Raw genomic sequence first — 22,337 nt, forward strand, 5'->3', positions numbered from 1 at the left:
GGGCCGCCCGCTGGGGGCATCTTGTTTCAAGGCTCACTCAAGTTTCCGCTTTGGCATCCATTACCTGACCCAGCTGCAGATAACAAGGTGTTCGGGTGACCTTGGTGATCCTTTATCTCAGATTCTTGGTCCTCCCTCATTCTTCCCCTCCCTCCCTGCTTCTGCTGCCAACAAGGCTCTTTTGGAATTCTAGGTTATCCTATGGCCATTCCAGGACACCTCCGCCCCCCAGTCCTTCAGCTAGAAATGCCTGTTCGGACCGGAGAGGAGAGGCAGGCTTTTACCTGGACACCCTCCGTGACACCAGCTACCACCGCCCCTTTCAGGGCTGGCTCCCTCTGCATGGTCAGGGCCCGCTTGGGGCAGGGAGCGCCGGGGTGCGGGCGGGGGACCCGGGGCTGCGCGGGGCGGCCGGGCGGGGAGGATGCTCGGAGCCCGCAGCCGGCGGGCGGCGACGTGAGCCCGCGAGAGCCCGGGCGCCCGCGGCCGCCGCGCCGAGCGCAGCCTCCTCCCGCTCCCACAATGCACAGGGCGGCGGCGGCGGCAGCATCCCCGGCGGCGAGCGGGCTGCGGCGGCGGCCACTCCGAGGACCCCGGGCACGCGGGGCGCCCGGGAGCGATGGCGAGGCTCCCGCCCGCCGCCCGCGCCTGAGGCAGGCGCCCCGCCCTCCCGGCCGCGCCCGGCCCCGCCCGGCCCTGCCCGGCTCCCCACGCGGCCGCCCGGGCGCTTCCTTAGTCGGCGCGGGCGGCCGGCAGGCGAGGTGCGGCCTGCGCGCTGGCGGGGGGCGTCGGTGCCGCGGGCGCCATGGCCGCGTCCCAGCTCTACACAAAGGTAGGGGCCCGCGGGGCGGGGAGGGGGCCCCGCCGCCGGCTGTCAGGCGCGGGGAGGGGGTGTCGGGGGCGCGAGGGCCGCCGGCCGGCACCACCCCTTTTCCGATCATTTCCAGCCCCCCCACCCCCACCCCCACCGCCACCCCACCCCATCCTCCCCCGCCCTGCTGCCTGCGCCCGCGGAGGCGCCTTCCTCTTTCGGGCGGTGATGGTGGGGAAGGCGGCGGGGGAGGCCGGCCTCGGGGTGCCTCTGGCCCGCGCCACGCTTGTCGGGCTGGAGCGGAGGAGTGCGTTTCTGTGAAGGAGGCTGGTGCGAGTTCAGTAGGGCGGACCCGGGTCCCGGGTTGCCCAGCCCTCCGTCCGCTTCAGGAAAAAAAAAAAAACAAAACCAAAAAAAACCCTGGCTGTTGGGGGATGCTTGTCAGATGGTCCCTCCCTTGGGAACACGCGCTTAAAATAACGCCTGGCGTTGTTACATGCGGTGCCACTTCGACTGCCAGCCAGGTTTCCCGTGAGATTGTTTGGAATCCTGCAGACTGAGTATCCAGCCCATTTCAGGTCGCTGCCCTGGGGCGGTGAGCCCCTGGAAGGCGCAGCCGGATCAGCGCCAGCTCCTTCACGGGTTGGGATGGTCCTTACTCATTAGTCGCCGCGAGGTTTGCAACCTGCATGCAATCCCCTAGACTCTAATCCCCTTAGAGCCTTGTTAGGCTCCATGTCTTCCCCCTCCGCCCGGGCGAGCCTTTTCTTCTGGGTTTAATTTAAAGGGAAGCGGCATCCTTTTCTTTGTAATACTGACACACGTGTTCTCTGGATCTGGAAATCTCTAAATGGCATGTTTTGGAAAACTGTCCCTTTGAAAACTCTTCTGAAAAATTGTCTTGGGCAGTGAGTATGTGGAGTCAAGGCATTTTATACTGTAACTCATGTGTAGGTAGGTGTTTTTGCCAGCTATTAATTACCTCTAATTATAATGAACAGAATTGCCCTAACTTTTCAAGTTTGCATTTGCAGCAGAATCTCCATTTAAGATCCTGGAATCACTGTGTCCAAATGTGACACAAGTAAAGCCCAGGGCCCATGTTTATAGAGAGAAAAGAGGTCTGGACCCAACCTCTGGATCCTAGCCCCAGGCCTTGTCACTTACTCTGTGACCTTGGGCAAGTCCTTAACCTCTTCAATAAATGGAGTTAATTATACCTGCCCAGCATCTCTTACAAGACTGTCCTGAGGATGAAGCTTAGTAATAAACAGGAAAGCTTTTTGTAGCCCGTGAATTTCTCTACAAGTCCAAGGTGTTCGATTAATTTCTTCAACCATGAAATGAGGGGTTTTCATGAAACATTCTCTGGGACCTCTTTCTTTCCAGCCTGGTTTAGTTGGAACTTCTCTCTAAACCTGGCAATTTCTTTAGTCATTGTAGATCTCTAATATATAAATGAATACAATTGGAAACTGATTCAAAGTTTCTTTATTAACAAGCATTTATACAGTGCCTACTGTGCCCACTACTGTTTTTAGTGCTTTACAAATTAACTCAGTTAATTCTTATAATAAATGTATAGGGCTGCTACTAAGAAATATCAAATATCAGAGTCATTTTCACATGAAGAGATAAAGATCTGTGGTAATGAGCCCATCCTTGAACTGCTTGACTAAATTGTAGGTTCGTTAACTAGAGACTAAATGCATAATAAATTGCTCTTGGATTTTGGATTTGCCTTTTTCCACCAAGATAACGGGTAGGAGAGAGGTACTGTGATTTTTTTCAATTGTAGCTTCATCACAACCTGTTTTAAAATTACTTTCTAGTCATTATAAAGACAGATTGATTTAGAGATTAAGACTGAAGTTGAACCCTGGCTGGTGCGGTTCAGTTGGTTGAGTGTCATCTGGTGAACCAAAAGGTTGGGTGGGTTGGGATGCATGTGGAATCTCACATCTCCCCCTCCCCCTCCCCCTCCCCTCCCCCTTCCCCTCCCCTCCCCTCTCCCCCTCCCCCTCTCCCCCCCTCCCCCCCCCTTTCCCATCCCCCCTTCCCCTCCCTCTTCCCCTCCCCCTCCCTCCCTCTCCCTCTCCCTCTCCCTCTCCCTCTCCCTCCCTCTCCCTCCCCCTCCTTCCCTCTCTCTCCCTCTCTCCTTCCCTCTCCCTCTCCCTCCCTCTCTCTCCCCCTCCTTCCCTCTCTCTCTCTCCCTCCTTCCCTCTCCCTCCCTCTCCCTCCCTCTCCCTCCCTTTCCCTCCTTTTCCCTCTCCCTCCTTCCCCCTCCCTCCCTCCCTCTCTCTCTCTCTCTCCTCTCCCTCTCTCTCTCTCCCTCTCCCTCTCCCTCTCCCTCTCCCTCTCCCTCCCTCCCTTTCCCTTGTCCCCTTTCTCTCAAAATCAATAAAATATATATTCTAGAAAAAGACAAGTTGAGCTTAAGCCAAGCCACCTTTTTCTAGTATACTTATGCCCAAGAATAATCTGGTCACTGAGCTATTATTGATTAATTCTTTGTGTGAATGGACTTTATGGTGGGTAAAAATATTTATTGCGCACCTACTAGGTGCCAGATACCCTGTTTAATGTTAGAGGTTCTAACAATGAATAAGACACAGTCCTTTTCCTCAAAGGGCTCACAGTCTGCTTTTTATATTCCTCACCAAATTTGTACCTCCAAGGGCATAAAAAGCCTGCTGTAACTCAACAGCAAGCAGACAGCTGTTATGGTATTAGTAGAAGTTAGGGAATAGGTTAGGATATGAGGAATGTTAGAATGACTCTAGAGATGAAAGCTTGAGTAGTGATCATTAGAGGAAGAGGCCAGTCATTAGAAGTAGTATCAATGGATAAACAAGGATTGTTCCCTTGCAGAGGATTATATCTTCTGCGGAAGATAATTAGGAAAGGTATATTAGTGACATGCCATCATTGTGGTATTCAACATAGTGGTTAAATCTGAAAAGTGCCCCCTAACCCTAACCCTAACCCTAACCCTAACCCTAACCCTAAAAGTGCCCCTTTAAAAATGTCATTCAGCTAGCCCTGGCTTAGTAGCTCAATTGGTTCGTAGGGGTGTCGAACTCAATCAGAGAAGGGGCCATAAATCGTGGGCCGAATGGTTTACTGAACAGTCATAAACTGTCATTGTGATGGAAACGCAGCGGAGTGCAGTGATGACAGTGCGGTGCGGGCCACATTGCAAGGCCTGGCGGGACGGATTTGGCCCGCGGGCCTTGTGTTTGACACATGTGGGTTAGAGCATCGTCCTGATGACAGTAAGGTTGCAGGTTCCATCCCTGATCAGATCACATGCAAGAATTCAACCAATGAATGTATACGTAATTGAAACAACAAACCCTGTTTCTCTCCCTCCCTCTCTCCATTTCTTCCTCTCTGTCTAAAATTAGTAAAGTGGGTAATCTAAATAGTTATATTGCTTTTCACTTGTATTAATAAATATAGCTTCATTTAAAAAATGTCATTTAGAGCATAAAGGCAGATTTTGTTGTGTGATTCAGATCCGTTCTTATTACGGTGAAAGGCATGACCATTCAGTTTATTCTTTTTAGCTAATGATAATGGTTTTGTCACAGCAGTTTAGTAGGGCTTCTATGTTGTAAATTTCCCCAGCAGTATAAACATTTTAAGGGCAACAGTTAGGATCCTAGGATATAACATTTCTGAAAACTAACATTTTGTTTAAAACATGTTTGTTGTCACTAGCCAGTTTTGCTTAGTGGATAGAGCTTTGGCGTGTGGACTGAATCAGATTTGATTCCAGTCAAGGACACATATCTCAGTTACAGGCTTAATCCCTGGCCCTGGTTGGGGCACCTGGGGGAGGCAACTGCCATCAGTTGTGTGTGTCTCTCACATCAGTGTTTCTCTCTGGCTCTCCCAGTCCCTTCCACTCTCTCTAAAAATCAATGGAGAATTATCCTCGGGTGAGGATTAACAACAACAAAAAAAATGTTTATTGATTTTGAAATAACAGATTTATTGAGATATAATTCACATACTATACCACTGGCCAATTCAATTGTTTTTAGAATGTTCATAGAGTTGTGTGTTGATTTGTTTTTAGATCCTTGACTTGTTCCCAAAAGAATCGAAGGTGGCTATGATACATCATTACCTCTGATTTTGAAAATATTTGCTAGTCTTGACTTGCCAGTGGGTATCTGAATCATAACATTACCCAAAGATGCTTTCAGCAACTTCAAAGGATTCAGTGTATGTGGAGCAAGGATTATTAATGAGACCTAGACGGATCACTTGAAGCAATAAAATGTCATGCTAGTCCTCTTTACTTGAGGTTCCGAGACACCGTGGATAGCACCATAAATCCTGGAATGGCCAAGATTACCTGATGCCGTTTCATTAGGAGTCCCCATGCTGAGCTTTGTAACAGTGCAGAAAGGATTTAAAGCCCCCCATCTGGAGCCCTGTGAACTCTCCTAGATGAAACAGCTGGTTAAGCCAGTCAATTGTATACTTGTAGCCTTCCTTTCCTACCATATTCCCTCATATCTACTGAAGTTACATGGTCAAGATTTTTCCTGGGATAGTTTCAATTTTATATTCTGTCATTGTTCCTTTACTATCAATCCTGGGAATTCTAATTTTTTGGTGTCAAAATTACATTTCTCAGACAGCTTCCAAAATCTTAAAGCAAAACAGCAATCTTATCTCTGATAATTTCCTCAAGTCTTCTGTCACGCCCCTTCCATTCAAATTTCCTCTGATGTGTCTAGGCCTGTTAATTGCACTGCAGTTCTAGTCCTTCAGGTTAGAAACCCTACAGCTTTTCCTTTTTTTAAATTTATTTATTATACAGCTTCTTTCTTTCTTTTTAAAAAAAATATATTTTATTGATTTTTCACAGAGAGGAAGGGAGAGAGATAGAGAGCTAGAATCATCAATGAGAGAAATACATCGACCAGCTGCCTCCTGTACACCCCCCACCGGGGATGTGCCCGCAACCAATGTACATGCCCTTGACCGGAATCTGAACCTGGGACCCTTTGGTCCGCAGACCGATGCTCTACCACTGAGCCAAACCGGTTTCGGCATACAGCTTCTTTTCTAATATCACTTGACATCCAGATAACATTTCTGTTTTTGTTGTTGTTTCGTTTTAAATGTTTCTATTGATTTCAAATAGGAAGGAAGAAGGAGAGGGAGAGAGAAACATCAATGATGAGAGAATCATCGATCGGCTGCTTCCTGCACAGTTCCTACTGGGGATTGAGCCCCCAACCTGTGCATGTGCCCTGACCGGGAATCTAACTGTAATCTCCTGGTTCATAGGGTGATACTTCACCACTGAACCACATCAGCCAGGCCAGTTCTCTCTCTCTCTCTCTCTCTCTCTCTCTCTTTTTTTTTTTTTTTTTTTTTTTTTTTTTAATATATTTTATTGATTTTTCACAGAGAGGAAGAGAGAGGGATAGAGAGTCAGAAACATTGATGAGAGAGAATCATCAATCAGCTGCCTCTTGCACACCCCCTACTGGGGATGTGCCCGAAACCAAGGTACATGCCCTAGACTGGAATCGAACCTGGAACCTTTCAGTCCGCAGGCTGACACTCTATCCACTGAGCCAAACCGGCTTCGGCCCAGTTCTCTTTTTAATGACCTGTACACATTCCCATCTTATTCTAGTTATTTGTGTGTATGTCTGCCACTTCCATGCTAACACAAGCCCCCTGAGATGCTGATCAGAGTTTTGTTCACCTCCTATATAGAGCCTGGCTCAGTGTCTAACACATAATAGGTGCTGGTTGAGTCTTTATTGGATGAATGAAAGAATACATAGAAGAGGGATAGACTGCAAATAAGAGTTTAGGATGATTAGTCCACTTGTAGGAATGAAGCAGGGTATAAAGTAGTTAGACAAGTAAGCACATTTTCAGGCATGTTTTACAGGACTAATCATGAGAGCTGAGACCCAGGGAGATCAAGGAAACTGTTGCAGGAAATAGGCTGAGTGATGAGGGTCTGGTAGACTGAGGCACAGAGGGTTAGGAAAGAAGGGAACACATCTGAGAGACAGCGCTCTGTGATGGCTTAGACATAAGATGGGAAGGAGAGGAAAAATGTAAATTAATGCAAATAGCTCTAGCTTTGGAAACTGGAAGTTCATTTCCATTGCATCATGAGTTTTTGCCAACTACAGAACTTTTAAGTTACTCAAATACTTTAGTCTGCTGGAGCAAAGCAGAACACTCATGACTTTCTCTTGAAATGTTCCTGTCTCTTGAAGTGTGTGAAAGTTTGATGTATTGTCCAGTGGCTAAAAGGTTACAAAAAGGTTCTCATTTATTGATTTGCTACTGTCACATAAATGGTTTAAATCTCCGTGATGCTTTTAGCTTTTCAAAGTAGGGGAACAGTGAAGGAAGATCTATGAATGAGGTTCCTGGGACTTAACTACAATCTCCAAAGGGTTGGGGAGTGGCTCTAACGTTTTTATAGGAGAGTGTGGGAGTGGAGAAATGAACCCCCTTACTTTATGTCTTCTCTTAGAAGGTAATTTAGCTTCTCTGTTTTTCATTTTACGATTGGTTTTACCTCCACTGGGAGGAGACTCTAGGGGCATGTGGCCCATGGAAGATGGACTTGGATTTATTTGTCTCCATTTTCAGCAGTTCCTAATGAAATATAAGGTATTATTGGAAGTGTAAACTCTCAGCTGATCAATGGAATAAAGTCTGGTCCTCGGTAAAATATTGTGGGCAACTCTACTCCTCCCACTCCATCCTGATGGGCATGTCCTCTGTCCACAGCGGTCTTCCTAGACTTTTTCCATTTGTTTGCCTGGGGCATTTGTCCTCCATTTTCCTCCAGTGCCTGCCTCTCTCTGTAATCATCTTCACTGAGATCTAATTTACATGTAATAAAATTCACTGATTTAAAGTGTACAATTCAATGCATTTTGACAAACATATTTTGTCAAGTAACCACCACCACAAACAAGATATAGGACATTTTTATCACCCTCAGAAATTCCTTTGTGCTTAGTTTCTTCTTTTCTCCAGCTTATTTAGAGAATTTACTGGAATTGCGTGTGCCCACCAGGGCAGAGGAGAATAGTTTGTTTTAAAAATATATATAGTTATGGTTCCACATTAGCCCGACCCTTAAAGACACTGAATACAGAGGCCTGACCTTGGAACTCACTCCTGTGGAGTGTCATTGAAGTGGGAGGTGGGAGTAGATGGAAAGTGGTTTGGGTGGTTGATTTAATCTTTCCTTCACACACTTAGCCCTTTACCTTTCATAATGGTGTCTGCACTTGATGCCTTATGTCCTTAGGTCCTTAGTATACTAACTGCCCTCTTGTCAATTTTGCCCTTTAATAGTGCTCCTCCCCCATCTGCCTTGGCTGTGCTGTCAGTCTGGGTTTGTGCTGATACAGATTTCTGAACTGTGCAGAAACTTATCCCTGGCTTCTCTTCTGCCTCCCAAATTCTGAATTTCTCTGCTAATCCCTCTTCAGTTGGAAGTCTTACCCAGAAGCATTAGCATTAAACATCTTGTAAAGCAGAGACTCGCTGCCAATTGTAGAATTTAGGGATGATGTAATTATGTTTCAAAATAATGACTCTAGGACTTGAATGAAATCAAGGGAGAAATGTGTTTACCCACCCTTGAGCGTTCACAGGGACCGTCCATCTACCTCCTTCTGCCTGAGGTGCTGCTGTGGCCCAAAAACATGAGCAAAAGGCTAGCCTGGAGGGGGACCAGATACAAAAAGACAAGTTTTATTTGTCCTTGGTCACTCATACAAAAACATGCATTGTCCTGGCTGTGAATCCCGTGTGTGAGATTGGGATTTCTGCTTTTTGATAAATACATGCTGAAACTAGAGGATTTTCAGAATAGGAGAAGTAAAATGAATCTGGCTAGTGAAGTGGCTAGACAAATTGAAAGGGTAGAACTCTTTGGTTTAGAAAGATGAATGCGAACTTGCAAAATAGTGAAGTATTTAACACCAAGAATGGTAGAAGTTTTTAATATCAAATCTCAGTTCAGTAGGGATAGTTATTAAATTTTGAAATAAATAAATATGTAATTTAAAATGAATTTCTACCTCAAACATTAGATTTGTATTTATGAAATTTATTGCCTTAAGTTATGATATCAGTTAAGATATAGTACATAAAGAGAAGGTTCTGAATAATTCATAGATGATAGTTCTGACAAACTGACTTACCTAACCTCTCTTTGACATTATTGAATAGTTTACCAGCCTGAACTATTTTATTTTATTTTATTTTTTTATGTCTCAGATATGCCTCAAGTTTATTAATGATGCCCTATATACACATTTGCTACTAAAAATTGAAAGAGTACCTAAAAAATGTGTTACAACTCAAATGAGTACAAGAATATAGTATATGCCATGTCATAATTCTTTTTTTTTAAAGTGTGAGTTTTGTTTTTATATATATTATTGATTTCAGAGGCAGGGAGAGGGAGAGAGAGAAACACATCAACAATGAGATAGAATCATTGATCAGCTGCTTCCGCATGCTCCCTATTTGAGCACATGGCCTTGACTGGAATTGAACCCCAGACCCATCAGTCCGCAGGCTGACACTCTAGCCACTGAGGCAAGCCAGCTAAAACCACGTCATAATCCTTAATAATACCAAAAGGACCTGGATCTGATTGGCAATGACCACATTGAAGTACTGGCTCATTCTTGTTCTTGCGGTTTTGGATAGCCTCATTCCTTCTCCTCAGCCATATTGGAAACAGTCCTTTGAGGTCTCTTTTCAGACTTGCCATTGTCCTCACTCCACGTCTCCTCCTGTAGACCAGAATATGTACAGCGTCAGTACATATTCTTTTGTGTCCTGTTGGGGTGCAAGGTTTCCTGAATCTTCTTCACCGGACAGCTGAGAAGAGGACCCAGTGGAGGGGCGGTTAAGCTCTGTTGGTGAATCCATTGCTAGCCCAGTCTCAGGCTGAAGTTCCTCCTAGAATCCGAAGGCAGAAGGTGGTGCTCCAAAATCTCAAGTTAGCCTGGAAAGAACAGGCCAGCCTGAACTATTTTAGTTGGAAATAATGGAAACCCAACTCAAAGCCAAAAAGGATTTTGTGAAAGTGTAGGCATGGCTGAATTTAAGGCTCAGATGAGGTCTCTGAGGTACTCTGTCACTGGTTCTCATGTCAGATTGTGCTGTGAGACCTTGGTTTCATCCTCAGGACAGCTCTTTTTGGGGTGAAAATGATGGTCAGTGGTGGTTGTAGATCACAGGATCTTATAGCTCTGGACCTGGAGGAAGACAGCTTGAAAGATGAATTGCTTGGGGTCATGTGCCCTCTCCTTTCACTGTGCAGTGTAGGCTGTGGGGAGGAATATCATGAGTGGTCACGTCATGCTTACCCTAGATGCCAGGGGTTGCACAGGGCATCAAAATTGAGAGTACCACTCAGACTTGGTGGGGTGGCTGAGAACTATTCCTATTAGAAGAAATAGTGCTGGTAAACCACAGATAACTACCTCTAGTTGATGTCCACTGTGAATAAAGCACCAAAAATGACAAAGTGATTGAATTCTATTCCTCCTTTTCTGCTCTTTGATCGGAGATTGGGAGAATTTTGCATACACAAGAGGTTATTGGATATCTTTCTCCTAGAGAATCATTTTGATTAAAAAAAAAAAAGCCATGTAGAATCATACAAGCAAGTGTTATTAAAACCATATCAGACATTGAAGATTTGAACATTATTTTGCATCAGTCTTAATTAGAGGACTGTGAACCCTATATTTCCTTTCCTTCTAATCTCTTTCTTTGCCTATTTCCTCAGCATTTTATTTTCCGTATTTTCTTCACACCGTTACTTGCATACATTATTCTCTTCCCCCATTTTCATCTAAAGATAAATTGCAAAATTCCTTATTTTCCCTTTTGGACTGTCTGAATTGTTACTTGAATTCATCTTTGGTATCTTTTTCTGTTCTCTTATTTTCCATACTGTCATCTACTTCTTTATTTTATTTTATTTTATTATTATTTTTTTTTTACTTTATTTTAAATATGTTTTTATTGATTTTAGAGAGAGAGGAAGGGAGAGGGAGAAAGAAATAGGAAACACTGATAAGAAACATTAACTGGCTGCCTCCTGCATGCCCCACCTGGGGCCTGCAACCCAAGCATGTGCCCGTGACTGGAATCGAACCTGGAACCTTCAGTCCCCAGGCCAGTGCTTTATCCACTGAGCAAAATCAGTTAGGGCATTAAGTTTTTTATCTGTATTCATAGTGGTAATTTTTATAATTTTTAAACTTAACATGTATTAAGAGAATTTTTATATCATTGAGAATGCTTTTTAATGGCTGCATGATATTTTACCATTTGGCTGCTAGTATACCATAATTTATTTACTGCTGGGTATTTTCATTACTATAAGAAATGTACTATGATGAGCATCTTTGTACATAAATCTTTGCTTGAATTAGCCAGTTTTAGTCAATTTTAAAATATATATTTTTGCGGAAACCGGTTTGGCTCAGTGGTAGAGCGTCTGTCTGCGGACTGCAAGGTCCCAGGTTCAATTCCGGTCAAGGGCATGTACATTGGTTGTGGGCACATCCCCAGTATGAGGTGTGCAAGAGGAGAGAGATAGTTAGAAACGTCGATGAGAGAGAAACATAGACCAGCTGCCTCGTGCACCCCTCCTCCCCACACTGGGGATGTGCCCGCAACCAAGGTACATGCCCCTGACTGGAATCGAACCTGAGACCTTGCAGTCCGCAGACTGATGCTCTATCCACTGAGCCACACCGGTTTTGGCAGTTTTAGTCAATTTTAGACTCTTAAGTCTTGGCTAGAGGTGGCATTTATATTTATGCAGGATATGGTATTCAGATTTATTTCATTTTAAAAATAGCATTTTTTATGTACATTGCTTCAGGGCAGGCTGACCAGATGTTCATTTCTGTGAGATGCTTTCTGCCATCCAGTACCTTTATTCTGTTTTGAGAAATTCTCTTTCTGTAAAAATATGTCAATTTATTTCAAAATTTAATCTTTTGGGAATAAAAAATAATTGAGTTAAGAAAAAAACTTGAAGCTACTGCTTGAGAGTCTAAACAATGTAATTTTAACTTAAAAAGTACCTGAAAATACTACTATATTTTACACCACATGTCCTCCTAATTAGAATAAGTTATCATTTGTTTAGAATGGTCATGATGCTTTCAGTGGGCAGTCAAGAACCTGAGAGACCTTCAGCATCAGTAATTGCTTTAAAACAACCAGAATGGACCAAAATACATTCTGTGCTAAAGATAGCACCTGGAATGGAATCTTCCTAGCGCTCAGAGAGGTTTTGGGATTTGTGAGATCTGCAGTTTGTTGCTGTGTGCAGCAGCCCTCCTTCAGGCCTGGTAGCCACAAATGTGAGAGGTTGATTGTGTGGATCCTTTGATGTTAAGACACAGTAAACTGATTTGAAGCCTTGGCACCCTTGGGATGAATGTTGGTTTTTTTTTTTTTTTTTTTTTTTTTTTTTTAATGCACACTATATTATTGTAGCAATATTTTTTCTCTAAGTAGTATATTGTGAACATTTTCTCATGTCAACACATTTTCTCCTACAATATCTTTTCTTATGGCTTCTGAGTATTATATTGTATGAATTAGTCATATGATACTCAATCACTCCCTTATGATAAGTACTTTCAGACTTTTGACAGTTTTTACTTTAACTCAAGAGAACCAAAATCCTTTGTGTGTCCCTTTAAAAAGAAATCAATTGTTGTTAATGGATTTGACTATAATTATAAAACATCACATTTTTCTACATAACAATATTGGTACAAAAACTTGGTGGTTATCATCAATGTTAAGATTAATCTAGTTAAAGCTTAGAAGGACTAAAAGAACCATCACAGGAATATCAAAGCACTTAGGAATAAATCCTTAAATATAATTACAGTTTTGGGATTTCAGAGTGTCAGTCACAACAGCCCACTAGAAAGGAATTCTCCAGACTGTAGAGGTAGATAGACCAAGATTATTAATCACAGGTCAGGTTAATCACAGTGTAGGTTAGCTCCAACTTGAGAGGACAATGGACCTCTTTCTCCTCTAGTATTTGGAAGCCATATGGTAGAATGAGTTACATTGCAATCTACATGTTCATATATCTGCCTTTCTTGTTGGTTGAGGAGACTATACCTGACTAATAAAAGCCACTTGGGATCTGACAGGCCCCTGCATCCATGTTTAATGGTTGCTCTGAATCTGTTGCTTTAGAAATGAAAAGGTTAATTTAGGCTAAAGGGAGAATATTATAGCAGAGATAGTTTTGCAAGAAAAAAACCCCCCACCACATTTACTAAATCAAGAGACGTAATGTGGGAAATAGTCTCTGAGAATAAGACATTTGAAAGCTCTGAAAAAGAGCTTTTCTTACTAATGTATCTCCAATAAACATCCCCCACCCCCTTGATTTACAAATACTGTAATTAAATGTTTTTTAAAACAAGTTTCCAGCTAAAATATGTCTGTGATACTGTCCAGGGTTTGATAGCAACCTGACTCTTCAGAATATGCCCAGTTCCATTGGGGCAGAGGTGGCACCTTCTTGGGTCCAAGAATTTTTTGAATCTGTGTCAGGAAAGTTAGAATAATCTGTCAAACACGTGAAATTGCTTCTGCAGTCACTGCCCTCTGGAGTTATCAAAGCACAGTTTGTCTTTTGGAGCTGGGGCCTCCACTGTAGTGTGTTTAACAAGGATCCGGACAAAACATGTAGAGAACAACTTATTAATTGGTAGAGTGAGGATTGGGATGTCTTATCTGAGTTCATGAAAAATCTAAGTGGTGGGGATATTCAAAAGAAAGTCAGTACAAATTTAACAAATTTGCAAGACTCAGTTGTAATCTGTGCTATTCTGCACACTAAAACTTAAAACAATTTTGTTTTAAAAGTTAAACATCTGTATTTTTATTTAATTGTTTTAAAATATATTTTTATTGATTTCAGAGAGGGAGGGAGAGGGAGAGGGAAATAGCAACATCAATGACAAGAGCATTGATTTGCTGTCTTCTGAACACCCCTTAGTGGGTATTGTACCTTTACTAGGAATTGAACCATGACCTTATGGTTCATAAGTCGATGCTCAACTACTGATGCATACTGGCCGGGCTCTCCTGTATTTTTATTTGCCTTGCTTACCCATTGGTTATTTTTTCAAGGTTTTCTAAGGTAACTGCCATAGACTATGTTAAAATTTAATAAATCTGGATGAGTAGAAATCAAATTAATTATTTAAAAATATATATGGGTAAAATAGATGGAGCAGTACTGCTGTACTGATTCCAGCTGAAAATTGCTTTTGTTGGGCATCAGTTAAGGATTGGTAAGTATGAAATTAATAGATTGAGTTTATTGAGAATGTGGTCAATATATAAACAGAGTCTCAGAACGCTGGGACTGCTTCTGTGCATGCTTTTCACTTTAGTCAACTTAATTCCTGAAGTAGCTGGTTGTCCTTTGGTTTTCATTCTTCACTGCCTTAAGCATAGGGGCATCAGATGCAGCTGGAGTTTAATGAAGAAGGGTCATGTTAATTAATTCCAGTGAAACACAAACTGCCTCATAATTAATGGAATAATAGCCTCATTTAAAGACCTTAGACCTTTCCCCCCTGCTCTTCTATTTTTTCAAGGACTAGAGAAGGATAATGGCACAGATTGTTCACTTGAGACTGTTTTAAGCTATTGATCCATTTTACAGTTTTCATCTGATGGTTCTGTTTTCAACAGGAATTATCCAGGCCATGTAGTGATTTTCTTGAGGTTTTCTGTCTTCTGAGACAGTTTTTAAGAAAGCAGTCCATGAACTTTGGCTTTGTCGGAATCTAAAAATGGCCTCTATTTAATGTTTTATTTATAGATACCATATTTTAGTTCATATACAGTACCTAGCAAGCAAATATTTGTGTGTACAAGTAGGATGGCCAATGCCAGGTCAGGTTGCCTGCTGGATTATTAGAGAGGAGAGGCTGTGTATGTTCCCATCACTGTTCTACTCAGCTAATCATACTATCAGCTGACCTTGCTTTTATGTGGTTCATTTTTATTTTGTCTTCCAAATAGTTAAGGAAAGAGGGACTGTGGACAGAGATAGCCAGAGTTAGGGAAAACCGAGTCAAGACATAATTAGGAAGTTCCTTTCCCATGTGTGATCATCTTAGTTTTCAATCCAACATTCTTGTAGTAAGTAGAAGCTTCTATCTTGTGACCTAACCTTTGAGGATACTGCCTTTGAGCAAACTAGAAAGTTTAATATACTTCTAATTTTAATAGATAAAAAGGGAATAAATGGAAATTAACATGTAACATATGAAACAACAAGAAAGCCTACGGTGTGGGAGAACATATTTGCAAATAATACCACTGATAAAGGTTTAATCTCCAACATTTACAGACAGCTTATACAACTAAATAAAAGGAAGATCAATGATCCAATTAAAAAATGGGCAATGGACCTAAATAGAATATTTTCAAAAGAAGACAGAAGGAAGGCCAAAAGGCACATGAAAACATGCTCAAAGTCACTAATTGTCCAAGAGGTGCAAATCAAAACAACAATGCGATACCATCCCCTGTCAGAATAGCCAACATCAACAAATCAACAAATGACAAGTGTTGGCGAGGTTGCTGAGAAAAAGGAACCCTCGTGCACTGCTGGTGGGAATGCAGACTGGTGCAACCACTGTGGAGAACAGTGTGGAGTTTCCTCAAAAAAACTGAAAATGGAACTCCCATTTGACCCAGTAATCCCACTTCTAGGAATATTTCCCAAGAAACTAGAAACACCAATCAGAAAGGATATATGCACCCCTATGTTCATAGCAGCACAATCTATACAATAGCCAGAATTTGGAAACAGCCTAGGTGCCCGTCAGCAGATGATTGGATCCAAAAACGATGGTACATCTACACAATGGAATACTATGCTGCCATAAAAAAGAAGGAATTCTCATCATTTGCAGCAACCTGGATGGAATTGGAGAACATCATGCTGAGTGAAATAAGCCAATCAATGAAAGAGAAACACCACATGACCTCACTCATTTGTGGATGATAAAGAACATTATAAATTGATGAACCAAGAGACAGATATAGAGACAGTAAAGCAACAGGCAGACTGTCAAATTACAGTGGGGAGGGGAGGAAGATCTGGGGGAGATAATAGATCAACCGAAGGACTTGTGTACATGCATATAAGTACAACCAATGGACATAAAACTCTGGGGAGGGAGGGTATGTATGGGAGGGAGGGAGGGATGCAAAAAAAAAAAAATCAATAAAATATATTAAAAAAAAAAAGTGACATATGGTTTGCAGGGTTTTTTGTTTTTTGTTTTGTTTTATAGAGAGGAAGAGGAAGAGAGGTAGAGGAAGAGATGGATGAGAGAGAGACATCGATCAGCTGCCTCTTGCACACCTCCTACTGGGGATGTACCCGCAATCAAGGTACATGCCCTTGACCAGAATCGAACCTGGGACCTTTCAGTCCGCAGACTGACGCTCTGTCCACTGAGCCAAACCGGCCTTGGCTGGTTTGCAGGTTTTTGACATACAAAATATATGTATTTCATTGTGCTGTTGAAAATATTCTTAGGATCTTATATGTGTTCAGTAGCTAAGTTTTTGGGAACACAGTAATAAAAATGTAAAGAAAAAGAAAATAAGAAATAAATAAAACAAAAATGTAAAAAAATGTGGAGGAAAGAGTGTTTTGAGATTAAGAGATTTGAGTATGATTATTAAATGTGCTATCATATAGTAGTATTTGTGGGGCAAATAGGGTTATGTGCAGGGAAGGGAAACAACCTGGTAACTCAGGGGACTAAACACTGGTCTACAAATAATATTTGCCATTGTGCTGTAGAGATAGCAAACTCAAAGTAGATGAAATGGGAGGAATTAGAACAAAGAAGACTAATATAGATGTACTAGTGACCCGGTGCATCAAATTTGTGCACATTAAAAGGGGATTATGTAGAGGAAATAATTTAATATTGCTATTTGCCCTTTCTTTATAATAGAAGTGTCAGAGATGAAAGAAAATTAGTAAAATGTATATGAAAACCTTCCTCCTGTCAGAGTCTGGGGCTCACCATGGGACCCAGAGTCAAGTCCTCGTCTACCTACATGCATCTCAAAATCATGTGAGACCCAGACCCAGCAAACATCCCCCCACCCCCCTCATTGGGCTAGATCCAGACCCGGCTAGTCCCACCCTTGTCAAGCCCTGCTGGGCAGGGGCGTAGCCTCAGGACCCTTGGCCCGGTGCCAGGATGGGAGCATGGCCTGAGATCTCCCAGCCCAGACTGAGGCGGGGGCGTGCCTTGAGGTCCTCTGCCAAGCCCCGCCAGGTGGTGGCCATGGCCTGAGTTCCCCCAACCCAGCACTGGGGTTGCACCTTGAGGTCCCCCTTATAGCCCCACTGGTGGGGGGCACGGTCTGAGGTCCCCTGTCAAACCCAGCCAGGCAGGGGGTGCAGCCTCAGGTCCCCTGACCTGGTGCTGGGGTGGGGGGCAAGGCCTGAGGTCCCCTGTCAAGCTCTACCTGGTGGGGGGGCATGGCCTGAGGTCCCTCAGCCTGGCGCTGGGGAACGGGTCTCTAGCCCAGCACCTTGAGGTCCTCTGTCAAGCCCTGCCAGGTGGGGGACATGGCCTGAGGTCCCCTGTCAAGCCCCATGGGGGCGGAGGAGGGCTAGCTCAGATCCCTGCTGATTGCTTGTTAAGGCTCCTTATGGGAATTTGGCCTCAGCTGTGGGTGCAGCCATCTTTGTGACAGAGTGATGGTCAGTTAGCATATTCTCTCTTTATTAGATAGGATAGTTTGTTGTTTGTACATTCTCTTTGTGTTGTGATGTCTTTTTCTGTTGGTTTGCTTTCTAGGTTAGTTGTAATTTTTACCTAAACTTTCTAAATTTAGCTACAAAATCTGTTTGGATTACCTGACTCTAGGTTTTTGAAAGATGTGATTGGAAAACACATCTTTGACACTTTAGGATTTGTGTGAGCCAGATATACTATGAAAAGAAAGAGAAAAGACTATTGCAATATAGAAACAAGATTTAAACGTTATGAATCTGAATGCTTAAATAACATATACATAAAATGAATGTGAAATACTGAGAACAAATAAAGTAACAAGTAGTAATGTGATATGGTTAAAAGCATAATTTTCAGTGTTAGGTTAAGCTTTTTCCTGTGTGACTATAAGCAAATTAGTGAAAGATATATATATATATATATATCTCAGCTCAGTACTTTGCATATCATAATGGAGACCATTATGTTAACTTTTAGCTGGTATTATTGACTTGTCTATTTTAAATGATTTGTAAAACTTTGTTTCCTTAAAAAAAAAAAAATTACAGCCCTAGAAAGATTTCTCCTTACCATGTTCTTAAAGCTTTTGGAAGGTTTCAGGGCATGAGTTATGCTCAGTACTACGGTTTTCTCTCATTCTGTTTGGCAAGAGATACTCCTTCAGTTATAATCTGTCTGCAAATCAGCACTGGCAACACCATCTGACAGAGCTGAAGCTTTCCTCCCAGTACCTTTTAAATCTCTCCATCAGCATTCTCCATCTTCTTTTCTGCCAGAAAGAGGAACTTATTCTAAACCGGGGCTCTTAAAGATCCTGCACCTAGTTGTAATTAGTATAACTAGCACTTTATGCATAATACAAACATGTGACCTAAATTACAGTTTGAATCTCAAATCTGCCCTGACCCCATTTCTCTTGCCAATATAGAGGTTTGAAAGACAAAATACTCCTTTTCTAACTTATGTTGCAGTTAGAGCTAGCTGTGTGATTCAGTTTGGATAATGTGATATAATCAAAAATCTTCTACAGGGAAAATAAAAGTGCTTTTCTGATCAAAGGAACAGAAGCAATAGACAGTTTGGATGCATATCCCCTTCTTTCTTCTGTTTTTAAGTGTGGAATATGATGTGTGGAGTTGTGACAGGGTTGCAATCATGAGGCAACAAGCTGAGAATGGAAAGTTAACAAGCTAAGGAGGTAGAGCAGAAAGTGAGACTCTGGGTTCTTAATGATGTTATTGGGCTGTCAAGACAACCTTGAGATAACCTTCTCTGGATATCTTATTTTATACATAATTAAAATTCTAGTAGTGTAAAATGCTTAGTCAGACTTTTCTGTTCCTTGTAGCTGAAAGCATTCCTAATTTAGATAAGAAATAGCAGCTTTAATATAAATAAAGTTAATATACACTTAGGAGATTTATATAGTTTTATTTATGTACAAAATAAATACAGGTGACATGGGAATAGGAAATAATTTAAGAGTTGAAAAATGAATTCTAGACCAACTTTTGACATTGAAAAACATAAGCAGTAATATATAATAATCCATTCTCAGTTGTAATTTCTTGGTTCTCTGGCTACTTTCTGAGTCCTTTCCCACATTACTAGTGACCTCTTGGTGCAAATTTAACTGAGCCACACTGGCCAGGGCAACTTATTTATTTATTTATTTTTTCTTTATTAAGGTATTACATACATGTCCTTATCCTCCCATGGCCCCCACCCTCCTGCTTGTGCTCTTACTCCCCTTATGTCTGTGTCCATTGATTATGCTTCTATGCATGCATACAAGTCCTTTGGTTGATCTCTTCCCTTCCGCCCACCCTCCCCTGCCTTCTCTCTGAAGTTTGATGGTCTGATCAATGCTTCTCTGTGTCTGGATCTGTTTTTGTTCATCAGTTTATGTTGTTCATTATAATCCACAGATGAGTGAGATCATGTGACATTTGTCTTTCTCCAACTAACTTATTTCCTTTAGCATAATGATCTCCAGGTCCTTCCCTACTGTTGTAAATGGTAAGAGTTCCTTCCTTTTTATAGCAGTGTAGTATTTCATTGTGTAGATGCACCACAGTTATTTATTTATTAAATTTAATGAATCTTTAATGTTCAGAATATTATAATTGTTCTCTTTTTCCCCCTCATAACTCCCCTCCACCTGGTTCCCACCCCGCCCTCTACCCTTACCTACGCCCCACTGTCCTATTTTTGTCCAGACTCTTCCTGCACCCCCCACTCCCCTTTACCCCTGAGAATTGTCAGTCCACTCCCTTTCTAATGCCCCTGATTCTATTATATTCACCAGTTTATTTTGGTCATCAGATTTTTAATTTCACTTGATTTTTAGATTCACTTGTTGATAGATATGCATTTGTTGTTCATAATTTTTATCTTTACCTTTATCTTCTTCTTTCTCTTCCTAAAGAATACCTTTCAGCATTTCATATAATACTGATTTGGTGTTGATGAACTCCTTTAGCTTTTTCTTATCTGTGAAGCTCTTTATCTGATCTTCAATTGTGAATGATAATTTTGCTGGTTAGAGTAATCTTGGTTGTAGGTTCTTGCTATTCATCACTTTGACTAGTTTCTGTTGAGAAATCAGCTGACAATCAGTATGGGTGCTCCCTTGTAGGTAATTAACTGTTTTTCTCTTACTGGTTGTAAGATTTTCTCTTTGTCTTTTGCTCTTGGCATTTAATTATGATGTGTCTTGGTGTGGTCCTCTTTGGATTCCTTTTGTTTGGGGTTCTGTGCACTTCCTGGACTTGTAAGTCTCTTTCACCAGTTGGGGGAAGTTTTCAGTCATTATTTCTTCCAATAGGCCTTCAATATCCTGCTCGCTCTCTTCTTCTGGCACCCCCATAATTCTGATGCTGGTACGCTTGAAGATATCCCAGAGGCTTCTTACGCTATCTTCAACTTTTTGGATTCTTTTTTCTTTTTGCTTTTCCAGTTGAGTATTTTTTGCTTCTTTGTATTTCAAATATATATATATTTTTAATATATTTTATTGCTTTTTTTACAGAGAGAAAGGGAGAGAGATAGAGAGCTAGAAACGTCGATGAGAGAGGAACATCGACCAGCTGCCTCTTGCACACCCCCTACCGGGGATGTGCCCACAACTCAGGTACATGCCCTTGACCGGAATCGAACCTGAGACCTTTCAGTCCGCAGACCGACGCTCTACCACTGAGCCAAACCGGTTTCAGCTGTATTTCAAATCTTTGACTTGATTCTTGCGTTCCTCTAGTTTGCTGTTGGGTCTCTGTATAATATATATATTTTTTTCTTTAAATGAATCTTTATTGTTCATATTATTAGTATTACAAATGTTCCTCATTCCCCCTCCCTCCTCCATTGCTGTCCTCCACCAGGTTCCCATCCCACCCTCTGCCCTTTCCCCACCCCCATTGTCCTCATCCATAGGTGCACAGTTTATGTTCAGTCTCTTCCCACGCCCCTCTATCCCCTTCTTCCCTGAGAATCATCAGTCCACTCTCCTACCATATCTCTGATTCTATTATATTCACCAGTTAATATTGTTCATCAGATTTTTTTTTAATTCCCTTGGTTTTTAGATTCACTTGTTGATAGTTACGTATTTGTTGTTCATAGTTTTTATCTTTATTTACTTTCTCTTCCGAAAGAACCCCCTTCAGCAATTCATATAATTTTGGTTTGGTGGTGATGAACTCCTTTAGCTTTTTTTTATTAGTGAAGCTCTTTATCTGGCCTTCTATTCTGAGTGATAGCTTTGCTGGGTAGATTATTTTTGACTCTAGGTTCTTGCTATTCATCACCTTGAATATTTCTTGCCATTCCCGTCTGGCCTGCATGGTTTCTGTTGAGAAATCAGCTGACAATCGTATGGGTGCTCCTTTATAGGTAACTACCTGCTTTGCTCTTGCTGCTTTTAATATTCTCTCTTTGTCTTTTGCTCTTGGAATTTTAATTAAGATGTGTCTTGGTGTGGTCTTCTTTGGATTCCTTTTGTTTGGAGTTCTGTGTGCTTCCTGGACTTGTAAGTCTAATTCCTTCACCAGGTGGGGGAAGTTTTCTGTCACTATTTCTTTCAGTATGTTTTCAATATCTTGCTCTCTCTCATCTTCTGGGACCCCCATAATTCTGATGTTGGTTCGCTTGAAGTTGTCCCAGAGGTTTCTTACATTATCTTCAATTTTCTGGATTCTCTTGCCTTCTAGCTTCTGCGGAGGAGTGTCTTCTGGCTCTTTATGTTCCAAATCTTTGACTTGATTCTTGCCATCTTCTATTCTGTTTTTAGGACTCTGTATAATATTTTTTATTTCAGACAATATATTCTTTATTTCTTGTTGATCCCTTATTAGTTCTTGTTGATCCCTTATTAGTTCTTGTTGATCCCTTTTCATCTCCTCATAGGTCTTGTCGACCTTTTCTAGGAAATTCTTGAAAAACCTTATAAGCGTGGTTTTGAACTCTATATCCAGTCTCTTCTTTTCCTCCATTTCTTTTGTTTGTGCTCTATTTCCTTGTCTCTGCATTTTCACAGCTTCCCTGAGTTGGTAGGGTGGCTTTGTGTGCTAAGGTGTCCTATATGTTTCAGTGAGTCAGCCTCCCAGTTACCTGAGGTGGACAGTCTTAGTGTAGCCCTTTGTGCTCTGTGT

At 41.9% G+C, this 22,337-nt stretch overlaps 1 protein-coding gene across 11 annotated transcripts in view; it reads left to right on the plus strand.

The window, feature by feature from the left end:
- Positions 1–555: 555 nt before the first annotated feature.
- MYO5A (myosin VA) overlaps positions 556–22,337 on the plus strand; it is a 184,418-nt gene continuing 162,636 nt past the window's right edge. For 7 of the 11 annotated variants that reach the window (XM_036441582.2, XM_036441592.2, XM_036441600.2 and 4 more), the window contains exon 1: positions 557–832. In XM_036441582.2, coding sequence (XP_036297475.1) covers positions 806–832 — 27 coding nt within the window. In that variant the 5' untranslated portion in view covers positions 557–805. Of the gene's footprint in view, positions 833–22,337 lie in introns of all 11 variants that reach the window. The other 4 variants (XM_036441644.2, XM_036441611.2, XM_036441653.2 and 1 more) reach the window with 2 other exon arrangements.

This window comes from Pipistrellus kuhlii, unplaced genomic scaffold (assembly GCF_014108245.1).
Source record: "Pipistrellus kuhlii isolate mPipKuh1 unplaced genomic scaffold, mPipKuh1.p scaffold_m20_p_1, whole genome shotgun sequence".
In the NCBI taxonomy this organism is placed as follows: Eukaryota; Metazoa; Chordata; class Mammalia; order Chiroptera; family Vespertilionidae; genus Pipistrellus; species Pipistrellus kuhlii.